Source organism: Colobus angolensis, unplaced genomic scaffold, assembly GCF_000951035.1.
Source record: "Colobus angolensis palliatus isolate OR3802 unplaced genomic scaffold, Cang.pa_1.0 Scaffold169, whole genome shotgun sequence".
Lineage (NCBI taxonomy): Eukaryota > Metazoa > Chordata > Mammalia > Primates > Cercopithecidae > Colobus > Colobus angolensis.
In genome coordinates, this window is record NW_012114810.1 from 845,853 (window position 1) to 855,941 (window position 10,089).

Below are 10,089 nucleotides of genomic sequence, written 5' to 3' on the forward strand. Positions count from 1 at the left end.
GGAGTGCAGTGGCCGGATCTCAGCTCACTGCAAGCTCCGCCTCCCGGGTTTACGCCATTCTCCTGCCTCAGCCTCCCGAGTAGCTGGGACTACAGGTGCCTGCCACCACGCCCAGCTAATTTTTTGTATTTTTTAGTAGAGACGGGGTTTCACCATGTTAGCCAGTATGGTCTCGATCTCCTGACCTCGTGATCCGCCCGTCTTGGCCTCCCAAAGTGCTGGGATTACAGGCTTGAGCCACCGCACCCGGCCGCGGCTAACCAGCTTTTCTACCTTACAAGTAACTTATCTCTGTATCTTAACTTCCTCACTTGTATTAAAATGAAATTGCACCAACTGCTGGGTGTAGTGGCTCACACCTGTAATCCCTGCACTTTGGGAGGCTGAGGTGGAAGGACTGCTCGAGGCCAGTTCAGGAGCAGCCTACACAACAAAACGAGATCCTGTCTACAAAAGAAAGGAAAAAAAATATATTCTCAGCCAGGCGCAGTGGCTTATGCCTATAACCTCAGCATTTTGGGAGGCCAAGATGGGAGGAGTGCTTAAGCCTGTGTTCTGAGACTCACCTGGGCAACACGGTGAATCCTCATCGCTACAAAAAATAATTAGCCAGGTGTGGTGGCGTGTGCTTGTAGTCCCAGCTACTTGGGAGGCTGAGATGGGAAGATTACTTGAGCTCAGGAGGTTGAGGCTACAGTGAGTGTTTGCACCCTGCACTCCATTCTGAGCAAGACTCTGCCAAAAAAAAAAAAAAAAGAGAGAAAGAAATAGCCTCACAGACCTCACCTCATTCCCCAGCTGGCAAACACAAACCAGGGATAATATACTCAGGAGGAAATCATGGGATGGCTCACTAACCCCACCACAATAAACACCATTAACTTGTGTCTCTAGTTTGAGTTTGTACTTGTTTTATTTTATTCATTTATTTTTTTTAGATGGAGTCTCGCTCTGTCGCCCAGGCTGGCGTGCAGTGGCTTGATCTCGGCTCACTAGCAACCTCTGCCTCCTGGGTTCAAGCAATTCTCCCACCTCAGCCTCCCAAGTAAGTAGTATTATAGGCATGCGCCACCACACCCAGCTAATTTCTGTATTTTTAGTAGAGACTGGGTTTCACCATGTTGGCTAGGCTGGCCTCAAACTCCTGACCTCAAGTGATCTACCCACCTTGGCCTCCCAAAGTGCTGGGATTTCAGGCGTGAGCCACCGTGCCTGCTGGAGTTTGTTTCTCCTTTGGTAATCTTTCTTTTGTATATTACATTCACAGGCAGCTTTTAACTTCTTTCAGTAGCAGGTTTCCAGCAATGCAGATTGGGACATCATGAGGAAAGAAATCAGCCGGGCGCGGTGGCTCAAGCCTGTAATCCCAGCACTTTGGGAGGCCGAGACGGGTGGATCACGAGGTCAGGAGATCGAGACCATCCTGGCTAACACAGTGAAACCCCGTCTCTACTAAAAAATACAAAAACTAGCCGGGCGAGGTGGCGGGCGCCTGTAGTCCCAGCTGCTCGGGAGGCTGAGGCAGGAGAATGGTGTAAACCCAGGAGGCGGAGCTTGCAGTGAGCTGAGATCCGGCCACTGCCCTCCAGCCTGGGCGATAGAGCGAGACTCTGTCTCAAAAAAAAAAAGAAATCACTCTGCCTCCTGCTGGCCACCAGCAGAAAGACTTGAGTTTCTTTTGGCTTATTACAAAGAAGTAATGTATTTTTTTGGTTTGTCACATTTCTCCCTCACAAACATGGGAACTTGAAAAGGAATGGAAGACAAAGGGAAAAGGGAGAATAGGCCTCCTTTTTTGCTAAGCCTGGACTAGGCTTAGGTGTCAAGAAACCATTTAGATCAAATACCTTAAATGCCTCATCTTGTGAGCCACAAACTGAGGTTGATGCATCTTCTACATTAGCTACAGAAACAAAGGGATGGACAAGGTTTATGCCTTTCCTGCTCCCTTTCCCTAAGTGATGGTATTGGGGAACTCAGCTGCATCTCACATTAACAATGTCTTCAGTATTGTTTTCCTCCCCCTCCCAAACCCCAATAAAACACACCAACTGCTTCAGAGTATTTCTGAGTTGGGTTTTTTCATGGGTTTTTTTTTTGTTTATTTCAAATACTGAAAAAGTCCTTTGGGCTCTGTGGAGTTCCCCATGCTCACGGCTCCTTTCTCCCACACTCACTGCTCTTCTCCCCACAGCAAATCTATTTCAAGGACAGTACTTTTAAAAATAATTAACATTGAGTTCTCAACTAGCTCTGCAGAACCAGAGGAGCTGTTTGCATCTGTCTGTGCAGATGGAGTTTCTTTTATCTGACATCAGGTCTCCAATCACACTGAGACAAGGCATTTATCTACAGAGCTCAACTAGAACCCCTTTTCATTAGTCTACTCCACTTCCTTCCCCTCACATCTACCCCACACCAGCCACGTGGTTAAGCGGGATAGTCAGGAATGTTTTTACCAACTCCAAGCCCTAATTCATATTCCTCCATATCTCCCACCCCACCCTCTCAACCCCACCCCCACCCCCAAAATTTCATTGAGATTTCTCCCAACTGTTATTTGGAAAAAAGGTAAAACAAAAAAGGTTCAAGGTCTTGGTGCTCAGCCCAAGGGGCTCCATGTGCTGGGACACCAACGGGCAAGGGCTTCTGCCTCTCCAGCCCGCACCCGAGCCACCTCCTGACCCCCAGCTGTAAAAGCAGGAAGGGGCAGGAGCCAGCACAGGACCCGGGTGCGGGGAGGGCAGCGTCTCAGGATCTGGCGGAGCCCCGGGCAGCATCATTCAACTTGGCCACTGCGGACGAACACAGAAGAAAAAAAAAACAAAACACTGTCAAGTAATAGGGGAAAAAACCCCTGAACTCCATCCCAGTCTTTACCCCATGATTCCTCCACATTTAACAACCATTAGACAACCTGGCATATGTCTCAATCCTATCCATAAGGGAGTTGCAAAAAATCAAAAAAGAGAATTTCAGTCTTTTCCTATCCATGAAACAACATTATCTGTCTTTCTGGGATATCCATGGATAACAAACACAGAAAAACAATTCTTTAGATAAGATGAAAATAACTGGAGGTTTCCAGGTGGGTAAGCTGCCTGACTCAGAGCAGGCTCAATTTCAGAGGCATGGCCACAGCTACTTGCAAAGACTGAAGTAGCACAGTGATGACATGGTGACTGTGTGGAGGCCAGAACCAGACCACATACATGCTGTTCTGAGTGGAGTTAATAATCTAGGTTTAATCAAAGCAATTTGCATTTGGATTTCCTTGCTAAGGAAGCTATGTACTTCATGCTGTGGAAACTGGCAAATACAGAATGTAGCTTGTTTGTTTTCTTAGCCTTGAAGATGACCAGGTAGTGAGACAGAGTGAGACCAACAGTTTTTCTAATTTCCCTGCTCCTCCTATTCCTTCCTAAAAAGCAGACTCATTGTGACCAGTAGTCTTGAGGACTCAAGCTGAATGATACAGAAGGCAGCTCAAACAGAAAAGAAAAAAAGTACAGAATTCGAGAAGATCGGAGATGAAGAAAACGTACAAAATTATATATATATTTATATATATAATAACATGACATATCTATGTACAACATGGCTGGGACAGTTGAAGAAACTATACAATGGTGTTCAGCATTTTCCCCTTCCCACATGGACTTTAAGGATGACAGCATGAGGAAATGGAGCAAGAAACACAAAAATTATATACAATTACAAGTGACAGTCAAGGAGTTTGGGGACCAGGGAGTCCAGGGATCCTGCTCTCTCCATTCCTTCCTCACCAACTTTTTCCTGTCCAATCTGAATGACAGCCTGAACACTGGCCAGTCAGAAGAAAAGTATATACACACCTCATCCCCCCAGATGCACATCAGCAAGTCTGTCAGTCATTCTCATTGGGCCAAATGTTTGGCATATCAGAATTTGCGATGTGAGAGGGAGGGCAGGAGGATTACAGAATCTTGCTCTCTTGAACATTAGTTCTCACCCTGGCCCTCTCTGTCATAACTAGCAAGTTGCATTCAATAAGATTCTAGCTAAGCTGGTGATAACTAGATTGAAGATGCGGGTCACCTGCAACCCCTTTCCTCCACCTATTCACAAATGAGCAAGGCTACCTCTCCTCATCACACAAGAGCTGGGTTGCTGAGTTCTGGGAATGCAGAGATTTCTCAGTCTTCCTCCTCTCCCTCCCTAACCACTTTCCCTAGCTTCCTCCAAGGTGAATCATCTTCTAAGAACCTGCTCCTCCAGCCCTGCAGGAGTACTCAGCCCCAGGGGCTAGCTCAGTTTACCCTTCTTCCTCTTTCCCTAACAATATATCTAGCATCAGATTGCATCTGAAACATGGGTCAACATATGTGCATGACTGAGCATGTTTCCTCAGGCCTGCAGCTCTGCTGCCAGAGAAGCTTTTTAGCAGCTAAGGCCCAGAGGTAGGCTGGGAAAGTGGGCTGGGTCAGAGGCAAGAAGCTTCCATGGCTAGCTTATTGTTTTTTTTTTTTTTGACCCTCAAGACTGTGATATCTGTAAAGTTCTCTTGCCTGAATTTATAATCCCCAAACCTCAATTTACTCTCTCCTCATGTATCCCTCAAATGGTTCCCCTCTGTAGTACTTTCCCAATATTACAGAGCAGAGACTCACCACCCACAAGCCTTCCTCACCTTTAGTTTTACAATGAACAGTACAGAGTTTTTCTGTTGGCAGTTGTGACTTCAGAGTCAGAATCAATCTTACATACATTTAACTCTATTTTACAGGTGAGGAAATAGAAATCCAGAGAGGATAAATGACTTAACCAAGGTTATACATCAGCTCTGCCGGGACTGAGTAGAGCGAGAACCCAGGTATCTTGACTCCTAAACCAGTGCTCTTCCCACTATCCCATGATACTTTCAAAAGCAACATGCTGGAAAAGAGAGAGAAGGTGCCCATTTTCTGTGAATAGTGTTCATCAATCTTTATATTATTTGAGAGCCAGAGCAAACTGTAAGAGATACTAAGTAATGGAGGCTAAGGGGGCACTGTAGTTTTAGGCAAGCAAGTCAATTTTTCTTTTTAAGGATTCTCTAAACCTGCCACAATGGAAACATGAAGCAATAGCAGCCTAAGGGACAGAACACTTAGAAGCACAGAAAACATGTCTCATTCAATCTACCTTTCCCAACTATGTTAGGTTAGCCTTGGGATGTTAAACCTGCCAAATTATTCCCAAGGCTCAGTCTAATCAATTTTGGGACATTCTCTCCCAAAAGGAGAAATCACATCTCTCCAGTTTCTCACACAAAAAAAACATTTGCAGTATTATCCAGTCCTAGCCTTTCCTATTTCTGGGCCCTACCTGGACTACAGGGAGTGTGTGGAAGTCTCAATCTAACCAAAGAAATCAACTTAGAGCCCCTTTTCAACCTACATTACCTTCTCAGCAGCCCCCAGCAAAATCACAGTCATTTCTGGCTAGCAAGCTGAGAGATCTGACTAGGTGCCCATTTCATCCCTGCCTATAATATATAAAAGTCCAGTGGTTGAGGAAGGGGAGGAGAGGGGGGCTCAGGTTACCCCGCAAGCTTGCTGGTGACGAGCGAGGACTTTCTCTGGGGCAGATCCTGTGGGGTGGGGATGTGGTCACCAGTCACCAGGTTCTTGTCTGGTCCTGCACTTGGCAGCTGCTTATTCTTCATCTTGGCTTTGGCCATGTTGTAGTCTCCTGAGTCAAAGTACTTTTGCTAAGAGATAAGAGGGAGGTTTAGGTGAGTGAGGCACTCTGGCCTTCCTCAAAAACAAGGAGACTCACATCTCACATCCATTATAAACCCTCATGCACACTCGGATCTTTCAAGAAGTCTTCCTTGATTAACCTCATGCATACACAGTTTAACATTAATTACATGTACTATGTCTTCTCCCCAGTGTGTTCTGACTGTTTCAGGTACGTAAGCAGTTTCCCAGCTAGAGTAAATAGTTTTGGAGTCAAGGGAAAGCCCCTACCATCCTTTGTACCCCACTCAGTATAGGATGGTTCAACCAAATCACTTATTCATAAAGGGTAACTGAGGACCTTACTGGGTACAGGGCAATAACCTGGAACTGGAGAGACAGAAATGAGTAAGATATAGAGAAGGATAAATATGGGGCTATCCTAGCCACCAGGAGATCAACCACAAGCCAACAACCTCAAGATGATTATTCTCCCAGACCCGGAATAGAAACTGGGCCTGTTCATGAGGATAATGTATTTTCCTTCTGACTCTCACAGCTCCCACACATGTTCCATGACTGTGACAGCCTGCCCACGCCTGCCTTGCCTCCAGCAAGGTAAATGCAAATCAGCATCACATTATCATCTGTGACTAAGACTCAATAATTGGGATCCTCCACAGGGATGTTTCACCCTCTATTTCATCTACACAGAGAAGCACACTTCAATTTGATGATTTATAATCTTACAGTCATTGCAGACGAGGGTAAAGGAAGTAATTTTTTTTTTTTTTTTTTTTGAGACGGCGTCTCGCTCTCAAAAGATGGAGTCCCAGGCTGGAGTGCAGTGGCGCGATCTCACCTCATTGCAAGCTCCGCTTCTCCAGTTCATGCCATTCTCCTGCCTCAGCCTCCAAAGTAGCTGGGACTACAGGCACCCGCCACCACACCCAACTAATGTTTTGTATTATTAGTAGAGATGGGGTTTCACCGCGGTTTAGATCTCCTGACCTTGTGATCCGTCTGCCTCAGCCTCCCAAAGTCGTGGGATTACAGGTGTGAGCCACTGCGCCCAAATTTTTTTTTTTTTTAAAAAGATAATATAATCCCTCAGTCAGCTTTAGGTACCTTTGGGAACTAAAAATATGATCAGGAGCTACATGGCTATGAAAGTAGACTCTCTCTTGGTGAGGAGGACCACTCTGAACAGGAAAAATACGTTTGCTGCAGGAGTATAATTAATGGCTGGTGCTCACTTCAAGGGTATGAAGAAACTGATTCACTTCAAGTTGAGGATTTATTTCTGTAGGAGAGATGGTTTGATCTTCTTCTGAAATGATGCATCCCAAAATTTATCTCTAATGCTTAAAAAGTACACAATCCTAAAACCTCCAACATTCAAACAGGCAAATGCCTGGGGGCAGTCTGCATTTCAGTTTCTAACATCTTTCCCTCATTCCCCCACATACCCAAATGCTCCAATTTAGGCCTTAATTTTCCTACACAGGAAATCAGGAGGGAACTGATACCACATTAGGGATTTACATTAATTTGACTTGCTCTTTTCAAATTTCAAATTCCTCTCTACTTCTGTTCAACAACAAAACCTCCAGAAAGGATCCAGTAGAACCTCTACAGACTTCATTCCAAGAACCCCCTTTGGCTCTAAAGAAAGAGGGTAAGAGACTATGCCCCATACCCCTTTCTGGAGTCTCTTCATGAGGAAGTCGGAGCCTCCAGGCTTTTGTCCTAGGCTTGGGTATTTGGCCTTGAGCTTTGCCTCTTCAGCTCTCTCAGGGAGAAGACCTTCTTTCTCCTGCGTGTCCTGGAGAAAACAAATGAGCCAAATAAAATTAAAGACTGAGAAACAACTGCTTCTCACATCTGATAACAACTATACTATCAACTTCTCCTGGAGATCCACCCACTTGTAAATATGCTATCTCCACTCTGCTGTTAAAGCCAGATCTTTGTTAAAATCCCTAAAGCTCAAGATGACTACTGTGAGAAGAAAAAGACAAGCTGCTTCTCACACTCCACCCAAGGAACCACCCAGGGACCTATGTGTATTGGGCTAAAGGTGATACTAAACACAATACTTTAATCACAGAATGGGCCATATCACTCAGCACAAATGCTAAGAAAGACAGAAAAAAGAGCTAGCAGGCTTCTGGTGATACAGGATGAGTAGGAGGGTTCCCTAGGCTATCTTACATGTCACATGAGAAATTAAAAAAAAAAAAAAGTTTGGGGCTGGGCACAGTGACTCATGCCTGTAATCCCAGCACTTTGGGAGGCTGAGGCGGGTGCATCGCTTGAGCTCATGAGTTTGCGACCCACCTGCGCAATATGTTGAAACCCTGTCTCTACAACAACAAGAAACAGTTTGCTAAATGTTCCCTCCTTATTCATTTTTTTCTTTTCTTTCTTTTTAAAAATCGCTACACAACAAAGCAGTTCCTTTCTTATTCAGGGTCTAAGCCACCTGTTAGGTCTCCCTGTGGAGGCTAGCTATGTGGCCTTCTTCAAAGATCTCCACCTGAGAAATGGCACAGCCTTGCTTCAACATTTCCACAAATATTATGGTAGCAAGCTGATAAACAGAGAGGAAAATGACACTGTTTTTAACCTCAGGAAAAGAAAGATACAGTAGGCTCACTAGTATTTACCCACCAGCTTTCATTAAAAAAAAATCAATACCTACCCTGGTGGTGCAGGGGCTCTCACTACTGTAGTCAATCTCTTTTTGTTTCTTGTGGTCCCTGCTGCCCTTTAGTGACTTTCTGAAAAGATCTGAAGTCAACGTATGGCTCTTTTTAGAGGGATTATATTCCTTTCTCTTGAAAATCACGCATAGATACAACACCAAGTGTATTTAATGAGTGCCTGAACCCAGTGCTAAATTTTAGAAGTCAAATACAAACCCCAATAAGGGGTTTATTTGGCGTTTCCATCACGGAATCGCGGGTGCACTAAGTCCCTGCCTTGGAAGTCTAGGGGAAGAGTGTGGCGTCTTTCTCACGACCCTGTTGGAGTTTTTCCAAGTTTAATTACCATGATTCTGCTTGGAACTCTAGTCCTCTTCGATCTTGTTGGGTCCAATAGACCATCCTTAGCTACTAAAATAGGTCTCTTGAGAAAGTTGCTGCCTTAAACTAGCCATAATAATAATTACACTTCTCCCCTCCCCCAATACTCGTCCTTTTTAAACGTCTTTACCTCGACCCCTATCTTTGCGGATTGAGGCTGCGGGCCCCAGCCCGGATGCTGGGTCATTTACCTCTACTAACCCATAACACACATCACACCCAGGACCACCAGCTAGACCCCTTCCATTCACCTTCTTCCCAAACACCCGCCCCGCGTCCATGCTCGGCCAATTACAGCACAGCGTCCAAGGGTTGAGCAGTAGGCCTATTGGCCAATCAGGAAGAGTATAGTACTGAGTGACAAAGGACCCAACAAACCAGCGCCAAAGCAGCAGGTCGTGTTGAAGCTCACCCTGCGTGACGCAAAAAGTGGCCAACCCCTGCGGAGCCTGAGACCATGGCGACCAATCCGCACTGGTGGGAGACCGTCTCCCGCCCCATCACGGTCTCCCCAGCTCGCCCGCCCGCACCCCCTCCACTTCACCTGCTTCTCCTCGCCGGTCTCCTCCGCAGGGTTCTCTTCTTCTTGTTTCTGGGACATGGCGGGACCGGGACTGTGGAGTGTAGGGGGCCCGGGAAGGCAACCGGAGAAGGGAAGGGGGAGGGGAAACGGGGATAACCTGCGCTGCTGCTTCGGCTCCTGTCACTAGTGTTGCTCAGTCAAAATGGCGGCCCTTGCCTATGACGTTACGACCGCCCCTTCCTATGAGAGCCAGTGGGAGTGAGGTAGATGGGGCAATGACGTAACGATCTACCAATAGTCGCCGTCTAAAGGTGGGCTCTATAGAGGCGACCGGCAAGCTGGAACACCAACCTGGAAAGAGAGTGAGACACAAGGACCAATTGGAAGCCTGTGGGCGATATCGGGGGCGGGGCTGCTGGCTGTGGTATTTTTACCCCTTTGGTGGGCTCCGGCTTTCTTCACTCCGGCGCCCTGCGCCCGAGAGGTTTAGTGGGGCGTCAAACTGGAGAGCGAAAGGATGGAACCCTTTATTCATATCAGGTGGAGAGGATTAAACTTTGCACAGTGTTAGCAGAAAATGATTGAGCTCCAGAAAATGATTTGGAGGTCAGATTCGATTTTAAAATAGTATTAACAGGCTGGGCGCGTTGCCTCACGCCTGTAATCCTAGCACTTTGGGAGGCCGAGGTGGGCGGATCACCTGAGGTCAGGAGTTCGAGACCAGCCTAGCCAACATGGCGAAACCCCCCCCCCCACTAAAAATACAAAAATTAGC

At 46.3% G+C, this 10,089-nt stretch overlaps 1 protein-coding gene across 7 annotated transcripts; it reads right to left on the reverse strand.

Annotated features, from left to right (window-relative positions):
- Nucleotides 1–2,062: 2,062 nt before the first annotated feature.
- ENSA (endosulfine alpha) lies at nucleotides 2,063–9,546 on the reverse strand. Of its 7 annotated transcripts, none has more exons than XM_011937792.1 (4): nucleotides 8,983–9,511; nucleotides 7,402–7,527; nucleotides 5,565–5,731; nucleotides 2,063–2,795 (listed from the first exon to the last, which is right to left on the reverse strand). In XM_011937792.1, the coding sequence occupies exons 1-4, from the start codon at nucleotides 9,070–9,072 to the stop codon at nucleotides 2,780–2,782; spliced, it is 399 nt and encodes a 132-aa protein (XP_011793182.1). In that variant the 5' UTR covers nucleotides 9,073–9,511; the 3' UTR covers nucleotides 2,063–2,779. The 7 variants fall into 7 exon arrangements, with proteins under 7 accessions (XP_011793182.1, XP_011793183.1, XP_011793188.1 ...); XM_011937793.1 differs by having other exon boundaries at nucleotides 2,065–2,795; nucleotides 9,336–9,546; XM_011937798.1 differs by having other exon boundaries at nucleotides 2,065–2,795; nucleotides 5,635–5,731; nucleotides 9,336–9,531.
- Nucleotides 9,547–10,089: the final 543 nt, after the last annotated feature.